This window comes from Ciconia boyciana, chromosome 7 (genome assembly GCF_034638445.1).
Source record: "Ciconia boyciana chromosome 7, ASM3463844v1, whole genome shotgun sequence".
NCBI lineage: Eukaryota > Metazoa > Chordata > Aves > Ciconiiformes > Ciconiidae > Ciconia > Ciconia boyciana.
The window spans coordinates 50,139,330-50,158,449 of NC_132940.1; the positions used below are offsets into that span (position 1 = coordinate 50,139,330).

The following is a 19,120-nucleotide window of genomic DNA, read 5'->3' on the forward strand; positions in this document are numbered from 1 at the left end:
GTTGAGTTTTTTGGGTTTTAGGTATTTTTAAAGCTACTCCTTTAAAAAGAAATGAATCAATAATTGGAGAAGTAAAGAAAAGCAATGTAGATTTGTTCTTGAAATAATTATTACTTGCTTTCAGGAAGTACCAGATGATCTTGATGGTGCTCCCATTGAGGAGGAGCTTGATGGTGCTCCACTAGAAGATGTGGATGGAATTCCTATTGATGCTGCTCCTATTGATGATCTGGATGGAGTCCCAATTAAATCGCTGGATGACGATCTTGATGGAGTTCCTTGTACGAAATGTTTCAACTTTACTTTCAATTTGAATCTTCAGTTCTTGATGGGTTTTTTTTTTCCCAGAGTAGTTTTTACAAGTACAGCGAAGAATTGACATGGCATGTAGCTTCGTAAAATGTTGAATTGATTAATTTCAATTTGTTCTAGGAAAAATTAGTTTAAAAACTGCTTTTAGATTGTAATTGCTTCAGAGACATAGTAGGTGTCTTCTGATGTTATGCACATCACGTTCAAAACCCTAATTTATTTTCTTTGCAAATAATAAAATGGTATAATATGCTTCAGTATTTAAATCTGATTGTTACAGTAGGATTTTTCTACTGGAACTTTTGAAGAACTTTGGAAATTATTTTTCTGTGTCTTTCTCCAACAGTGGATACAGCTGAAGACTCAAAAAAGAATGAACCTATATTTAAAGTTGCCCCTTCGAAGTGGGAAGCAGTGGATGAATCGGAACTGGAAGCTCAAGGTTAGTTTTCAAAGTATATATTAAACTAAAACACTTCCCTAAGTAAACTGAAAGCTTAATGTCACTTACCTATTTCATGGTTAGAATCATAGAATTGTTCAGGTTGGAAAAGACCTTTAAGATCATCAAGTCCAACCATTAACCTAACACTACCAAGTCCACCACCAAATCACATCCCTAAGTACCACATCTACACGCATTTTAAATAGCTCCATGGATGGTGACTCAACCACTTCCCTGGGCAGCCTGTTCCAATGCTTGATAACCCTTTCAGTGAAGTAAAATTTCCCAATATCCAGTCTAAACCTCCCCTGGTGCGACTTGAGGCTATTTCCTCTTGTCCTATGGCTTGTTACCTGGGAGAGAGACCGACCCCCACCTCTCTACAACCTCCTTTCAGGTAGTTGTAGAGAGCAATAAGGTCTCCCCTGAGCCTCCTTTTCTCCAGGCTAAACAACCCCAGTTCCCTCAGCCGCTCCTCATCAGACTTCTGCTCTAGACCCTTCACCAGCTTCACTGCCCTTCTCTGGACACGCTCCAGCACCTCAATGTCTTTCTTGTAGTGGGGGGCCCAAAACCGAACACAGTATTCGAGGTGCGGCCTCACCAGTGCCAAGTACAGGGGGACAATCACTTCCGTAGTCCTGCTGGCCACACTGTTTCTGATACAAGCCAGGATGCCGTTGGCCTTCTTGGCCACCTGGGCACACTGCTGGCTCATTATTCAGGCAGCTGTCAACCAACACCCCCAGGTCCTTCTCTGCCAGGCAGCTTTCCAGCCACTCTTCCCCAAGCCTATAGCGTTGCATGGGGTTGTTGTGACCCAAGTGCAGGACCTTGCACTTGGCCTTGTTGAACCTCATACAATTGGCCCCAGCCCATCGATCCAGCCTGTCCACATCCCTCTTCCTACCCTCAAGTAGATCAACACTCCTGCACAACTTGGTGTCATCTGCAAACTTACTGAGGGTGCACTCGATGCCTTCGTCCAGATCATTGATAAAGATATTAAACAGAACTGATTATTTTCAACAGATTTGTTTAAAAGTGCTAATATGATTTCTGTAGTAATACAGTCAGATTTTCAATTGTAACTTGTTTTTTGATTATAACTTCAGTGAAGAAAATAGTGTATTCTGTTTTTGTTATTCTACTTCAATAACCTACCAACCTTTAAAAAAAACTTCCAGTTCATCAAGAATAAATATTGAAAAAAAAAAAAAGGGTATGCTGTTGGCAGTCTTTCTAAATATTTGTTCAGAAGATAAGATTTTACAAACTGACAAATACTTGGCTGCTTTTGAAGGCTTTACTGAAACATGATATGCAATGTAAGTGAATAGCTCTGTAAATAGTAAATATTCTGATAATGTTCAGTTTTGAGTATTTCTATGAAATAGAAAGTCTGTATTAAGGGCTAGATGCTGGTAAATTTTATCACATTGTAATTTTTATTATGTGTACAAATACTAATTTTCAGATTAAGTGATAGCTTTTTCTGTTGTTAAAATTATCTTACTGTCTTTTCTAGCTGTTACTACTTCTAAGTGGGAGCTTTTTGACCAACATGAAGAATCTGAGGAGGAGGAAATTCAAAAGTAAATACTTTTTCAATTCTGATGAAAATACATTCATTTGTTGCCTCTAAGGTTGAGTGTCTTTTGGAACTCCCTATAAGAAATATATGTATTATAAGAGCAGAACAAAAATGACACTTTGAAAGTAGGAAAATGAGAAAAAGGAGCAAAACCAGGATTTTAGTGCAGCATGCTTTCAGCCCTCACAATTTTTTTCTGACACGATAAATTACACCTTTTGGTAGAGTTGCTAAGCATAATCTTTAAATTGATGCTGATTTGATAACTTAATGTCAAATAGTAAGAACGAAGGTAGTAGTATTTTACAGTTTGGAAATCTTGATGTCAGATATGTATGAATGTATCTAAACCTCTGCCTTTTGCTTTTGAGACAAACACAGTGAATACCGTTCTGATGTATATGTTTCTTTGGATGCTAATAGACTCCATGACATCTGTTGTTTTTGAGCAGTCTTTTACTTTGTTCTTTAGGCAATTGAGAGCGTCTATTAGTAATGCTTTAAATACCTTACTGCATTGCATGTAGTCCTGCAGCACTCTAGTGGCCAGTCTGGGAATATAATTTTGAGTATCTGCCATGTTTCAGGTTTGTCTCCAAAAACCAAAAGCATAGTAAATTTTTGTTGTTTTGTAGTACTTATTATGTCTGATAAGCACTGTTAAAGCATGTAGAGATTTTGTTGAGGTAGCGGACTTGTTTTGTAGCAGAGTGAGATATGGATTTGGTGACTGTAAATGTCAAGAATTCTTCTGCACTCTGTTTATATGAAAAGTGTAAATTGTCAGAGTAATAAAAACTAATGATTTAATTAAATGAAAATATTAAGATATCTCTCACAGATGGAGACACTTGTAGCTGCAGACTTTCACGTGACATACTCTTACTTAACAGATTTCAAAACTAGTAACTAATCATAGAAACCAAGTAGGAGAAGTGGTAAATTTTCTAACAGATAATTGTCTTAAATATATATATATATCAGTTAATTCTGTATGTTTTCTGTAAAGTCAAGAAGAAGAAAGTGAAGATGAGGAAGACACTCAGAGTTCTAAGTCAGAAGAGCAACACATGTATTCCAATCCTATTAAAGAAGAAATGCCTGAATCCAAGTCATCAGTCAAATATTCAGAAATGAGTGAAGAAAAGCGTGCCAAACTCCGAGAGATAGAGGTCAGCACGTGGTGTTTTGTGCCACCCTTCCGTACCTTTCCAATCCGCCCCGCCCGCCCCTAGTTCTCTCTATATAATATGGAGTTATTTTTGCTGAAATAATTATAGTCCTATTCTATAGTGTTTTTTTCAGTCCAGTGTATTTTTATAAAGGTGTGTTTGTTTACATCCTTGCTTTGCCGTGTTCTGGCTTTCAAAATAATGGAGGAAAAACAGAAAAATTGAGTCAGGGGATATTGCATGTTGAGAACTACTCTTCTTTATCAGTGTCCTTTTTCAGTACAACTGGTAGCCTTAGATGGCTTGGGTTCCTTTACACTTTCCTCCTCTTGGCAAATGGGAGTGACTTTTGGATGTGGCCTTAGTCCTATGCCTTTCTTGTTCTCTTGGTCTGTTGCCTTGAAGTGTCTGTATTTTATTGTATTTAAAAGTTGCTCTTTTCACTGTGTCAGCCATCAAACAAAGAAGTAGATGCAACTAAACCAGGTGGTCCTGGAAATGGGGCATTTTAATTGAAGACCTACATGCAGTTTATAGGGCTCACTTGTTCTTTTATCCTTTCTCCAGGCACAGGTGTTAGTATAGCTGTTAAGGTTGATGAGCACAGATTCTTACGTCTTCATGCTGGCTTCTGAGCTTGTGTTTGACTGAGAGGGTAACTAGAACTTGAATTTAGCATGAGCTTTGTCTAGCAGTAGAGCCTTTCTGTCATACAGTGCCATGCAAAACCAGGTTTAAAATTCCATGTGACTTTCCAGCTTGTATTCAGTATTAAAACCCATGATACATTGAATGCTGAAATTCTTGTACCTTCTGTTCAGTGCATTCAAATGATATTAAGAAGCTGCTAAACTACTTGTTGCAGTTGTAGCATCTCCAAGTGACAGATTATAATTTGGGTAATATTTGGAATTGTGGCTGCCTACCTATTTATGCTATAATGTACTAGTTAGCTAAAATCAGACATTAGCAAAGCCCCATAATATTATTTTAAGATGTACAAGTGATAATATTTTAAAATGTCACAATTGTTTTTTCTCCCAAATATGCTTCTGTTTAATAATTCAGATTATTAAAATTAATGGACTATAACTAAGCACTTAGAAACCTCTTCCTTTGCATAGCAGTTTGAAAGTTCATGATGCATAGCCATTTGAAGTGAGTAAATTCTGAATTTGAGAAAAGCTAAATGGGATTTATGTCTGACTAGACTCTTGGTGGCAGTAGTTCTGTAGAAAATATGTCATGTTAGACTAACAAAAGTACAAATGAAACTAGTTTTCATTTTGCTGTAATAATGATTGTAGCAGTTATGGAAAGGGCTTCTTTTAAACTGAGTATCTGTTTTATCGATGTTATCCTGGCAGTTGTGGAGGCAGATTAGGAAGTGATTGACTTTAACCATTGTCAATTTTACACTGCACAGAGAATGACTAGAGCACAATATAAGAATAGATTAAGCATCGTCCACAAGAGCAGATTGTATCCACAGCCTGTTCTTGATTTCAAGGCCCTGTATACCTTTGTCGAGAAACTGAAGTTCCATACAGTTTCTTTTATTTCTTTCTCTGGATTATGGTGCTTAGTATGCAGAATACTTACTTTTGTGTATTTGTTCATCAAGTCATAGGAGCTATCTGAGGCTTGTAATCATCACTAGAACAATATAACCCTTTGGTCTTTACAGTCTGTGGAGGTTTCTGTACCTAGCTCATTTGAGGCCACTGCAAAATAGCAAAAAGAGAGCCAATTAAGTACCTTACTCATTGCGGCTTCATAATAACAGATGAGACAAATTTGGCTCTTGCTCGACCAATAGTTTTGCTATTTATAGCAGTTCTTCCTTAGAAGATAATGACTATCTTAATTCAGCAGATTCTGGTCCATTTTAAATCTTTGAATCTACTTCTGTTTTACACAAAGACAAAAGCAAGGAATTGCTTAGCTCCAAGACACATGGCATCCTGTGAGTGTGATTGAGCATGCCAGAGGTCTGTTATGGCTGAAGAGGTATTTCACATGTGTACATCGGTATCACTGTCATCTGTTGTTGATAATATTGTAGTTGCAGAAATTCCACTGCTCATAGACTCGCTGGAAAACTCAGGCTTTCAAAGAAATGCTTTGCTCTGCTTCTGGCAAAGTCTAGGACTTGTTGCAGCCATTGTTGGGGCGAGTCTGTTTTAAGGGAAAACAAAACACTTTGGTCTGCTTGGATGTCTGTCCTGTATGTAATCAGTCTAGATTTGAGGGCAATTATATATCAAGCAGAAATTCCTATCTTTCATTGAGCATCTGGTGATTAACTTACTAGGTAATCCTAGTATGTAGTATGCAGCTAATTTACCTCAAATAAGTTGTGTTTGAACCTGGCCACTTAAGTTCTGAGGCTGTGTAACTGTGGAATAACCTCTTGTGAAGAAGCCTTTTTTTCCCCCTGAAGACCACTGTGTATGGACTTGGTATCTGCAGAAGATTAGAAAACCAAGAACAGGTTTTGAAAATAATTCATTTTAAGCAAGGGAGGCTACCCACAGCACACCTGTTTCTGTCAAAATGCAGAAGGCTACGTGCAGGGCTTCAGTTTGCATCAGTCTGTGGTTTCCCTGAACCACGGCAGCAAGATGTTACCCTTTTCTGTAACTTGCTAGCTTACTAGTTAGTCTGTAATCAAGACCTCAACTTCTAGGAAAGGCTGAATCTTTTAAACTCTTCTCAAATTAGTTTGAGGAAAGAGGGGGAAAATTTCAAGATGAGAACCAATAGACGAGGCATGTTGTAGAGCTGTTTATCTTGAACTTATGAGAGATACCTCCTCATGGTTAGTGAGAAATATGATCCCTGCATTGGAGCATTTAGTAGAGATTGCTCACAGGAACTCCAATGATAAGACACTTCCGCATTGCAGTCTCTGAAAACCTTTAAACTCTCTCTGCTGTCGGAGACTGCTGTGTCTAAGAAATTAGTATTACAAAGTTTTGGCACAGGGTTTTGAAAAATTTTCTTCTTCCATATTACCATGCCTATTACTGACTCCAGAGATAGTCTAGATAAAGTCAATGTATCTACTCCTAAGGATGAACAGGCTTAATAGCTTTTGTCTGTTGGACAAGAATAGTTAAAGAATAACCAATTCAATGAGAATATATTAGTTCTTTCTAAATGCAAGCTGACAAAGTGGGATGCTTACAAAATTCATTAATTAGATGCTTAAGCAGATTTAAGCCTAAGTTTTAAGGATCTCTCTCTCCTGGGGGGGTATCTGGAACTGTATGATAGGAATCTAAGCATCATATACTCTACATGAAGACATCAGTAAGAAGAATGTTCACTATGGCCAATATGCCATGAACAGTGAAACGGTGAAGGGAGATAACCAAATGTGTACGTCTGTATAGTAATTCTGAGTGGTAGAACTCTTTAGAGAATTATTTTCTGGACTTTGGGACCTAAGTAATTCCTTTTCTTTTAAAACATAGTTATGGTGGTAGTATTTTAGAGCAAGTAGCAGAAGCTGCTATACATGAAGGTGTAGGATGGGCTGATCTGATCTAACTGCTCACCTCTGCTGAAAGGGAATACCTGTGGCACTTGCTCATTCCTCCCCTGAGCCAATACATCTCACTAATGCAGAGGAAAAAAAATTGAGGGTGGGGGTGGGCTTCTGCTGGATTAGTGAATTGATCTGGCTTATAGAAGGCTCAGCCAAGCACTGCAGCTGCTGCAAGGGCTGGGTGGAGGAGGAACCCTTTGCTTGCAGTGCAGAGGTGGAGAAGGAAGGTGGAAGAGAATGATCTTTCTGTAGTGAGCTGTTGATATCATCTCAGCATTTTGTAACACTTAGTCTCCTTTTCCAGGGGATGTACTAGAGCTGATTTCCTCTACCCACAGCATCTTTCTAAAAGGAGTCAGTTTACATGGGTTCAAAGGGAGATACAGCAAGTATGTGGAAGACAGATGCATTGATGATTGGTCTGTAAAAGACCACAGCTGTCTCAGGAAACCACATGATCTTAACATAGTTGGAGTTTGGGGAGGTGTTGAGTCAGTGGTTATTGTATAGACTTCTCCTATTTTTCTTCTCTTCTTCTAGGCACCTGCTAATGACGACCTCCCTCCCGCCCCCACCCGCAGTTATTGGAAAAGTTACATGCAAATAGTTCCTCTTGACATTTTAAATTTCATGCCAGCAGTGGGTTGTCTAACAGGCATGTAAGACAGGCTGCTAGAACTTCAGCATTTCTTTGCGCTCAGATTAGCTTATTGAATCAAGTAAAGCCTGCTGATCAGATTCCTAGTTTTCCTTCATTTCAGCTTACTTTGGGCTGTAGACTTATGCTTCCTTGCTTTCAAAATATGGTTAAACAGAGATAGTGTCACAGCTTTGGCTAAAAATGTAAATAAATAAAATCTTGTAAGGATGGGTTTTTGTTTTGTGGTTTTTGCTGTTGGGTTTTTTTTCTTTAAATTATCTGGACGATTTAGTTGTGAAAACAAAGTAGAAGTAGTATGGGCATGTTCATACGATGGCAGACCAAGAAGCCTTCTGGATCACCTAAGCCTCCTCTGTACTCTTCCTGTTCAGTACTGAATGTGCTAAGCAACTAATGGCCGTGGAGTTTACATGATGGTAGAGAATGCAATCTTGATTCCTTACCAGAACAAGTGGTACAGGGTGACACTGAATATATGGTTCCAAGAGGTATTCCTGCTTTTGAAACTTCTGTGTTTGAAAGGTGGGAGAAGAAAAAATGCCTTTATGGAAGGTGGAGTGCTATGTGACAAATGACGATGTCAGTTTTCCATTGGCTGCTGACTATTTAATTGGCTGAATTGTAAGCAAAAATGAAAAATGCTCAACCGTAGGTAGAGCAAACTCTGTAAATGAGGGAGGTAAGCAGAACAGTTGTCAGAAATTTACTGTGGTACAAGATAGCAATGCCCCCCCCCCCCCGCCCCGGCCAAGGAGTTGCTCCATCATGTTTGAGACTAAAATGGAAAATGTCTTGTTAGCATATGCACTGTAACTGAAGGGGATACTGTTCAAAATAGTGCTATCCTTGCCTGGGTTTTATGTTTCTTAACATATTTGTTCTTGTGATTAGTTTGTTTTTGTGATACCTTTCCTTTCTGCTCAATCAGTAATTGGAAGGGCCGATTAGAATATATGATATCTTCATATCCAGTCTGGCCTGCTGCTTTTGAGAGGGAAGAAAAAACCTTTAGGGTTTGATTTTGTGCCTACTTCGTATTAGGGAATTGAGGACCTGGAGAATAAGAATCCTTTTAGATAATCAAAATGGACACAGTTGCAAATCTTTTCCTTTGTGTGTTTTCAGTGTGGTTAATTCAGAGTTAAAATATTTCTAAAGAGAAAAATATTTTGTGTGTTTGCTAAAAATGAAACCTCAAGCACTGGAAAAATCTGTTCTTGTATATATGTCTGTGCATTGAAACAGGAAATACAGGCGGGTCAGAACATAAACCTTTGGAAGAGAGCTGACAAATACAACATGACTTATTACCAAGCTCCTTCCCCCCCCTCTCAAAAGAGACATACCTCCTTACCCAAAACAATTGAAGAATTGTTTGCAAAAGGCCATGTCAGTAAGAATAAAGAATTGGCAAATAAGAGATGTGAGTGAAGTTTTATGATGTGAATCAACTTGGAGAAAGTTTTAGTGTATCTAGACACCCACACACACGTGCACACAAAAATCCACATGGAAAAATTCTGACATTTGCTTAACTTTATGGCTCAGTTGGGGATATTATTACAGTAAATTTAGTGTTAAATTTAGCAGCACTAGTGACCTGAATTTTGTTGCTAAGCTTGATAGCACATGAAAGAGTATTGTGTTAGTAAAAATCGCTTCTTTCAAATCAGCCAGTCTGTGCAAACAGCCCTGAAGATGAGATGCATTGGTTTTATGTCCTAATTATGTTAGTAATTTGATTTTAATATTTAGGGTTAAGTGGGAAAAAAGGCAGTTTCTGAAGGAAAACTTGGAGTAGACAGGAGAAGTTGAAATGATGTATTAAGACACCTGCAGTAAATTATCTCATTTTTGAAAGGAAAAAAAACCCAGATAATGATCTAAGAAATATAAGGGTGCAGTGTTTTGATGATGGGAACAGAATTTAGTAAATGACAGAAAAAAAAATCCCTTTATTTTTAGTTCTTAATATGTCTGTAAACAATTGCAGGTGCCTGCAGACAAGTGTGCTGTTTTGTTGCTTTGATTCAGTTTAATAAAGTTAGTATCTTTTGGTGCACAAACTTGTATAGAAAGAATGAAGAACACAGATTATAAATCACGGAAATTTCATTTTCAGCCACCTGCCTAACTGGATAATAACAAGCCCAATAACCTAATGGTCAGTATTATTTTCACAGCTTAAGGTGATGAAGTTTCAGGATGAGTTAGAGTCTGGGAAAAGACCCAAGAAACCAGGCCAGAGTTTTCAGGAACAGGTTGAACACTATAGAGACAAGCTGCTCCAGAGGGTAAGAAATGTTCTTTATGTTTGGCTCTGATTCTGTGATAGGCTTTTATTGAGTTTATCAAATGTAAGGTGGCATTAAGTATAACAACACATGGTTCTCGTTAAAATTCTACTGTAATGTCAAACTGCATGTCTAAGTCCAAGTGCTTTCTGCAGAGTAGATATAATATCTCTTTTAAATCAAAATAATGTAGTATTTCACACTGTACAGATGGGTATCATTAGAATGTATTGAAACCTTGAAGAGGTCACTTCTGGATCTACTACATAAAGCAAACTGTTAGGTGTGGGAAAGGAAAGGGAGAGCTGTCAATTGAAGATGTTAATCAGACTTTTCATTTTGGTTTTAGTAATTGATCCGTTGTGCTAAAGGCTTCCAAAGGAAGAGAAAGGACAGTATTAAGCAGCATATGTGCCTCTGATTCTCCAGTGTCTTAAGATTTCCTGGATAATTCCAGCTCATAGTGTCACCCAAAAGTGAATAATTCTGTACCATTACCACTTTTAGTAGTCCTCTCTGGACTATGAAGTCAGAGCAGTTTTAAAAATTAGCATGATATATGTGATGTCATGTGATCTTGAATCTTTGAAAAATAAGGAAAGAACATGTAACCTGTTTGGACAATGCGTTTAGCGAGAGAGAGTAAGTGGCAGTTGCTTCTCCAATCTGGTTTCACAGCATGACAGATCAATGATGAAATTAGGTACCCATGCAGTTTCTTGGAAGCTAAATACAAATAGGCAGTTTTCACCAGGTGTTTATCTGTCACTTGTTCTTTGCATTATTTGGTGCTCAATATCTGACTAATTCACTAAAGTAATTTTGCACAGTACCTTGAAGAAAGAGACTTGTAAAAATTAAGAAAGCTGATCCCTGAAGGAGGTTTACACATTTGGAGGTTGATGTTAGCAGTTAAGACTTTAATTTTTATAAGTAACTTTCCTTTTTAAATGTAGTTGTATCCTAAAGTTTCCCATTTCCTCAGTGTTTTCTGTAATTGGAGAGAGAAGTGATTTGTACAGTAAGCACAGAATGTTTAGTGAGACAGTAGCTTAAAAAAGTAGAAATTGTAATCCCGATAACTTTGTTAGATGCCTTGTGTTGAATTAGTTCAACCAGCTTGTAATATTTTAGATTTTTAATAACTATCTCACTTTCACTTTCAATGATGAAGGTAATATTTAGTTAAGAAATATGTGATGATAATTATAACAGGTGTTCTTTAAAACAATAATAACCCTGTTGTTAAGCAAAAGATAAAGTTATTCCCTTTAATGCCATAATGAAGTTAGTTTGTATAATAATAGTGTAATACTGGTTCTGATTGCATTTCCCATGAACTTGGTGGCTGGTCATTGTTTTTTGTCTAATTTACTATAGAATAAGCTTTCCAAGAGTAAATTTCCTAGTAGTATTGTATATCATTAAGAGAATAGGAACTTAAAGCTATTTAAAATACTGTTTATTCCTATTGATCAAGATGAAATAATAAGTTATGCTATCAAATAAGCTAGGCACATCTTAAGAAGCGATTGATTTTAGTGGAATCTAACAATAGTTTGCAATAGTAGGTATAATGATAAGGGACAGTTTAAAATTTTACTGGTAAGTCTTCTATGTAAAGAAAATATGAGACTAGATTAGTATAGATGTCCTGGTATTTCCTGCACTTGTGTTGTTTTCTCCCCTCCTTCCTTTTTTTTTTTCCTTCCTCTTCTCTCCCCTTCCCCCACTTTCTTTCATTTAGCTAAATCACCCCTTTGTCGTCTTTATGGGGTATGCAGGGAATATCTGGGAAATCAAATATTTTTTTTGCCATGGAAGGAATTTTTTTTTTATGCCAGTACTGAAAGAAGCACATCTCTTGATCTCTGTGTTCAAACTTGCTGATGGTTTAGGTTTATTTTTGTATAATTAATTTTCTAACTATTTGACAGACAAACGAGGTATGCTCAGGGTATATATTTTCTTTCAGAATGGTCCTGTTGGTATATAGAAATGGACTATATTTGTGGGGGGTTTTGACAGAGTAGATGTTATTGCAGTATCTTGTTTGTATTTTTGTTTTGTCTTTAAATGACTTGTAGTTATGAGATTATCTCAATTTTCACTCTGGATTAAGGAAGATGAATGCATATGTTTTAAGTAGAAAGAGGTTCCTGATATTCTTTCATGTTTAATTCAGTTTAGAAAATCTATTACAGCTGTAATGTTTCCCTGAAATTCGTAAAATCGAAGACTGTTCATTTCCAATTAGATGCTCAGACTTTCTCACATAGGGTGACATCTTTCATGTTTTTGTCAGTGTTTGTGTTACAATAAATATTTCTGCTGTGTACAAAGCAGTAGTAAAGATTTGGAGAGTGGGTAAGGTGTGACCATTAGTTTCTTCCCAGATTATGTGCTGTGTTCCTTCAGTGCTTAGTGCTTTTATGCTGTTTGTGATTAGCTTGATTGTCTTTACTTAATAATTAGTCACACCTCATCTGAAATCATGAATGCTTCTAATAATTTAGGAAAAAGAAAAAGAGTTGGAAAGAGAACGGGACAGAGACAAGAAGGACAAGGAAAAATCTGAATCCAGGTCCAAAGATAAGAAGGAAAAGGAGGAATGTACACCAACAAGAAAAGAGAGGTATGGCTTTCCTTGGAGTAAAGTGGATAGGAGGAAAAACCTCACAGTTAGCATCTTTGTATGCAATGGCAGCCTTGAAATTATGTTGTATCATGTATCTTATTAAAAACAAAACAAACCAAACAAAAAAAAAACAACAGAAAAACCCCCACAAAACCACCCAGACAAACAAAACACCCAATAACAAAAAAACACGCTTTGGATGTTAAAACATGCTTCAAAATTTTAAAGGAATTGTCATTTTTATCCTGCCCCAAGTGATGTACCATTTTTAATAGAAACCCCTTTTGGCTTATTTGGGCCCTGAGGAAACATGGTAAAATAATGACCAGTTGAAAACAGGGTATATTTAACTGTCTTTTAGCAGTAAATTTAGCAGTGTATTAGTCAGAAAACTGTACTGAAGTCATAGCACAAATTATTTGAGGTGGCTTAAATTTTGTTAATCTCATAGTGAAAATTCTTTAAAACAGCTTGTTTTAGGGTAGTTGATTGTACACTCTGATCTTCTAATACTTGTATAGCCAAATTCTTCCATGGTATTAAGTGTAAATATGGTAAAATGCCTGCTTTTCAGGAAACTATGACAATGTTTTTACACTGCAGTAAACAAAGATGAGTCACAGGCCTTAATGTTTTTTTCAACCAGAGAAAATCTGGTGCACGTGTTGAACTTTTTTTTTTAAGTAATAAAAAGCCTACTACTTTTTAATTACTTAAAAGGATCTAATGTTACATTGGCAAAAGAAGATATTTACAGAAAGGAATCCATTTTCTTAATATACACTTTCACTTCTCTGTGTGTCTCTGTGTGTGTATGTACATAACTGTATTTGCTTTCTTTGCAAAGGAAAAGACGACACAGTGCTTCACCTAGCCCATCTCGCAGCAGCGGCAGTAGGCGAGCAAAATCTCCGTCACCAAAATCGGAACGCTCAGAGCGCTCTGAACGGTCCCACAAAGAGAGTTCACGTTCTCGGTCATCACATAAAGATTCTCCCAGAGATGTCAGTAAAAAAGCCAAAAGGTAAGCTGGTATCTTCTCTATTTCAGGTTGTAGGAAAGTTAAGTACATAGGTGTGCTTTGATTGGGTTTTTTGTTTGTGTGTTTTTTAGCAGAGCACATTTGATACACAAGTACTTTCTCTCGTAATGGACTATACTGCATGTTCCTGGTTAATATCTTTGGACATTTGGTGTCTGAAATGTATACAGCCTCCTGCCTTGATAACTCAAGGCTCTTCACTTCTATGTTCTTGTTTAGCTGTTTACTGATAATTTTGAGAAATACTGCTTTAAACCAAAACACCTTGCTGCTTTATTAGCGTTTTATTTTCAAAGGACAAATCTTCTGTAGCCCATAGAACTTCTAAAAGTATAGTGAGCATGCAGTCTTTTGCTGATGATTCACTTACATGAAGCTCCTCTCCCATGGTTTGTTTTTTTTAATGAAAAAAAAAAAAAATCTAGGTTAAATACTGCTTATGGGTTTTTGTTTCCAAAGTAGGTACTTCCTAATCTCCAGACTGATACAAATATTTGTCTCTAATTAATGTTAAACTTGGGGTGAGATTTTATTATTGTATTGATGCTTTTATAGCTCAAAACTTGAAAGTTCAGCTTCCACTTTTTAGAGGTGTAGAATATCTTATTCATATAAGATTACTCAGACATGCTGAGGAAAATTCCTTTGATGCTGTTGACAAAATCATAGTACATATTTACAGTAATCAGATTCTTGTGCTAGAAGTTAGGAATTCAAATAGAAGTAGAAAAGTGTTTGAGGGGGGTTTTTTTGAGTTAATATGATGGTAATTCAATTTGGATTATATCAGATTAATGTATTAGGTGTGAGTTAGATGACAGTAACTTTATTCAGTGTCTATTCTTTTTCTGTGGGGTTACATCACAAGCTGAATATGTTTGTTGAGAATCAAAAGTATTTCAGCATAACACAATTCAACATAATTTTTCATTTCTGTTCTCTTCTGTATGGATATAGGCTGCTATTAATACAAGAGCCAAAGTGGTTGAGGCATATGTGGAAGGTTGTGAATTCCTTATGTTGGTTTAAGAAGGACATGAGTGGGCGTTGTTTTTTTTTTGTGGGTTCTAAGCATTGAAGTTAAGCCCAAAATACATTAAAAACCTTATAATGCAAAAATAGGCTTTATCTCAAAAGCAAGATATCGTTCTGTTACTTCCCCTTACTAGAGAAAAATATTTTCTACCTTGTTTAGCTCAATAAATGAATGCCAAATAACTGCAGAAAAGGTTAGTATTATCAGTTAGTATTTGAAATGTTTTCTTTTTTTTCAGGTCACCATCTGGCTCCAGGACACCCAAAAGATCAAGAAGATCACGATCCAGGTCCCCTAAAAAGTCAGGGAAAAAATCCAGGTCGCAGTCCCGTTCTCCTCACAGATCTCACAAGAAGTCAAAGAAAAGCAAACACTGACAATGTTAATATTTTTTATGATGCTGTCACTTACTGGAAATGCGGTTTTGTTTTTGTGCCTGAACAGTCTGTTAAAAAACAAAAAAGCATTCCTGATTTTTTTTTTTTGTGAATGCACGTGTATACTCATGAGTATCAGCATCTGTAGACCTGTCATTGTTTTATATTGTACAAAATATCTTCATTGTGACTATTTCCCAAAAGAAACATTTTTGTGTTTAGAAGTTTCATCAGAAATGTGTGTAACTGATCTGCTGGCAGTAGTGATACTTTGTTTTAGAATGTTGTGACATAGCAGAAATAACTCAAATGTTCCCCCTTTTTGTAGCTTTGACAATTTGAATTAGATTTCAAATAAAATCTGAACAGAAAATTAAGATGTTGTTTTCTTGCCCCACTGGTGGTACAGATCTCTAAAGGAATTCATAGTTTGTTTGGAAGTACTGTGTATTTCAGACATACTATGGTGCTTAGATCTTTCAGTATAGCGGTAGCTCTGTTCCTGTTTTCACTAGTTTGACTATCCAGATAAAAGCACCTTTTGAATCCAGTGGATGGGTTTTCTTTCCTACCGTGATATTTTACTGTAAGAACGGTTGAACAGTCTGGTACCTACCATGATAAGCTCTACAAGTAAATCTTTGCTTCATATTTCTCCGTTTTAATTGCAGGGAATATTTGTGACACCAGAGTAAGGTTTTTGTTCATTTTTAAAAAAGGGCCTCTGCAGAGATGCATCATAGGTATGTGTATGTATATCATATATATATGATGTATCAATAACAAGCCATATTTATGGCATGCATGGGGAACAATAAAAGGACAGCAAGCCTCAGGCTTTGTGACTTCTTCCTGAAGTATAAGTACAATAATTGAAACCTATAGTACATGATTGTTTTCTAAAACTGATTTTTATTCCAAAAGGACAGCTTTTACATTATTTTATTGAATTTATTCCTGTGTTGTGGAAATTCTTCAAAATGGGAAAAAATTTAAATTTTTTAATTACATATTTTATTTATTAATATTTTGGAATCAAGAGGCTGTTTAACTTTTTTTTAATGTTAGGCTTTCCCTTCTCCAAACCTGTTCTGTGTGTTAGGCATTGATGTGGCTTTAAATCTCTTCACCTTGGTCTCTTATCATGCAACCTTTCTGTGGATGGGAGGGGGGGAGGGATGAGAAACGGGGAGGGTTCAATGTTTATACTTGGCAGTGTGGGCAGTTTGTAATAAAAACATAAAATTAAAAGGGATCTGGCCTCCTGTTAACTGTTTCTAAAAGCAAAAGCTGTACTTAACTACAGGCACAGTGCTGGATGATGGCCTGCTATTATACTTGTGTATCTACGGGTTTTACATTGTTAGAATTTTATAAATGTGCCAGGGAAAAGCTTATGTTGTACATGTGTATAGCCTAAGAGGCAACACTTTCAGAAGCAGGATCTAAAAGGTCTTTTGAAAAACATGCTTATTTAATTTTAAAAAAACCAAAACAACTTTCTCTGTTTTTTTCCTGATGGGAGACTTTGTTACAAGATTATGTAAGTTGTTGCAAATGTGAGAATTAAGTGGAGAATTCTCTTTGCTAATGAGAACTGAGAGATGATCTGAAATATTGAACGTATGGAGAATGCATGTGTACTGTAAAGACTTCCTTAGAATGAGTATTGAATAGATGCATTAATAATGAGAAGAGAATACACCTTATATCTGTTTATATTCCATTATAAAGAATCTGTTTTAGAAATATGCAGATTTTATTTTTTATATTTTTATTTCTCCCGGTAACATAAGGTGTTTCAGATGTACAGATTTTGGTAGCTAAACTATTAGAAACTAAGTTATTTTCTTAAATGCTGTGTATTCACACCTGGCACAGACTAGATAAGGTTTTCAAGAGAAAAAAGTAGGTACTAAAATCAGTTGGGGATGGGGAATCTTAACTTTACAACAGGAAGATCATCACTTCAGATCTGATTAACTTCTTTAAAACTATTACTTTTATCTTGTAGCTGTTTATAAATGGAGGAGTGATAAATGGCAATGTTCTAGGTGAAGTGAGACTAAAGATAGTTTGCCATAGGAATATTCTATCTGCAGAATCAATTGTGTATTTCATTTAATAGCTAAAAATCCTCAGGGTAGAAAATCACTTAGCATTGTAGGTTAGCCATACTTTTCAATATTTAATTTTGATTTCAGCTTTTATAAAATTCTCATCAGTGATTATAAAAGGCTCAAGCCAAGCAGCTAGAGAGCTAAAGGAGCACACCCATTAGACTTTATTTTGTAAGAGCTTTGTTATGTAATGCCTTTTTTTCAGTATCTTTATTCTCTAAATACCTTTCTCATACATCTTGTTCTTTGCTTCATATCCTGGGCTTTAGAAAAGCTGTTTTGTACCTAATAGTCTTTTAAGAGCAATTAAGAATCTGTACTTAACTGGATGCCTGTTTTTTTTCTCCTGTTGAAAAATAACATCTTTTGATCGTATTTACTCTCTTCATTTTCTTCCCTTCTTTTAGAAATAGTTTGTTTATATTTTGGCTTTTCTGCAAAGAAAGGGTGGGGGAGACAGCATCTGGTAACAAATCGTTTGTAAAAGATGCAAATTAATACTGAAGACTGAAAATTAGGCTGCCTGTGAAATTTCTTTTTCCTTAGGTCATGTTGCAGTGACAAGGTATAGTTGCAGTGTGCCATTACTGTGTGACTTGTTTCTGCAGCTTTTTGGGGTGAAATGGTGAAAAATCGTCTAGTTGATGTAGGATGGGATAATTTAAATATTGATCCTAGGATTCAGAAAATAGCATTGAGATGAATCCTTGTGGGAGAAAAAGCTCTGACCTGAGGAGGTGTGGTCCAGTGTTCCCAAATGGTTTTTGTGATTGTACAGGAAGAGGAGAGCCCATTATATCCTCTAACACCCCGCAGTCAGTGAGCGTCCGACCCTTCACTTTGGGAGGGGGAGGAGACATGAGTGGATAAGGGGCTTCTCTGTCCTCTCCTGCCCTGCCTTATGGATGATATCAGAGGTAAATATTCATGCTTTAGCGTTTAGGTTTATCCAAAGCAGAGAAACTGAGCGTAGCTTGCTACAGCTGAGTTCCAGTGCAGCTGAGTAACCCCCCTGCAGCCTGAAATAGCAGCTGGTGGGGCTCATCTCGGTGTGGGATCACATTAGAAATGGAACGTATATGGTATATTCCCAGGTAGGTACTAGAGACTGTCATGCCGGTGCATTTTGGTGAAACCTACCCAGTGCTCTGTAGGACATTCAGATATTTATGCGAAGGCCTTCTAGGTAGAGTTGCAAGTTCATCTCTGGTTGTTCTGAACCAGTCCTGACCTCTGTGAGCATCTCCAAGACTTGGACTCTCCTGCTCTGAGTATGTGGGCCCTGTCTCAGTGGAGAAAAGCTACTCGGTTGCATAGAGTCTCCTTCCAACAATTAAAATCTTTCCTTACCAGCATTACAGAAGTGTTTATATTTGAACTGCCTTTTTTAAACTCTGACTTCCTTTGACTTCTCTGCACACCAGCTGCATATACCTTTTGTAATACTATTTGAGGAAGAGTTGGTTTCTGAAAGTCAGTGTCAGGCTATTGGGCACTAGGCACCGTACATGTGTTCTCCCCCCGCCTCCTCCTTGGAGGTTTTGAAGTGTAAGAATAAACCACTTATGAGCAAGGGTAACAAATTATGTTTCCCAAAGCATATATTTAGAATCGCAACTATCGCTAACACGAGTTCATCTGTCCCAGCGACACTGAATGTACTCCTTTCTGCATTTACAAATCACCTTCTGTACTCATACAGCAGCTTTACCTAAGCACATGTGAACCCTTTAAAGTTGCTGGATTATTGTATTCATTGTGTTTTTCTGCATGTAAAACTACTCCCATGCTTTTTTCAATTATGAATTTAGGATCATCCCCACCATAGGGATAGCTTTCGAACTTGTACTGGTTTTATTTAATAGGTTTTTAGAGG

General features: G+C 36.8%; 1 protein-coding gene across 6 annotated transcripts in view; it reads left to right on the forward strand.

Moving 5' to 3' along the window:
• The window catches only part of U2SURP (U2 snRNP associated SURP domain containing), a 46,886-nt gene extending 30,595 nt beyond the window's left edge, over positions 1 to 16,291 (forward strand). For 4 of the 6 annotated variants that reach the window (XM_072866917.1, XM_072866920.1, XM_072866921.1 and 1 more), the window contains 8 exons: positions 125 to 281; positions 659 to 754; positions 2,286 to 2,352; positions 3,361 to 3,523; positions 9,921 to 10,031; positions 12,548 to 12,666; positions 13,517 to 13,693; positions 14,986 to 16,290. In XM_072866917.1, coding sequence (XP_072723018.1) covers positions 125 to 281; positions 659 to 754; positions 2,286 to 2,352; positions 3,361 to 3,523; positions 9,921 to 10,031; positions 12,548 to 12,666; positions 13,517 to 13,693; positions 14,986 to 15,124 — 1,029 coding nt within the window. In that variant the 3' untranslated portion in view covers positions 15,125 to 16,290. Of the gene's footprint in view, positions 1 to 124; positions 282 to 658; positions 755 to 2,285; positions 2,353 to 3,360; positions 3,524 to 9,920; positions 10,032 to 12,547; positions 12,667 to 13,516; positions 13,694 to 14,985 lie in introns of all 6 variants that reach the window. The other 2 variants (XM_072866918.1, XM_072866922.1) reach the window with 2 other exon arrangements.
• The last annotated feature ends 2,829 nt before the right edge of the window (positions 16,292 to 19,120 follow it).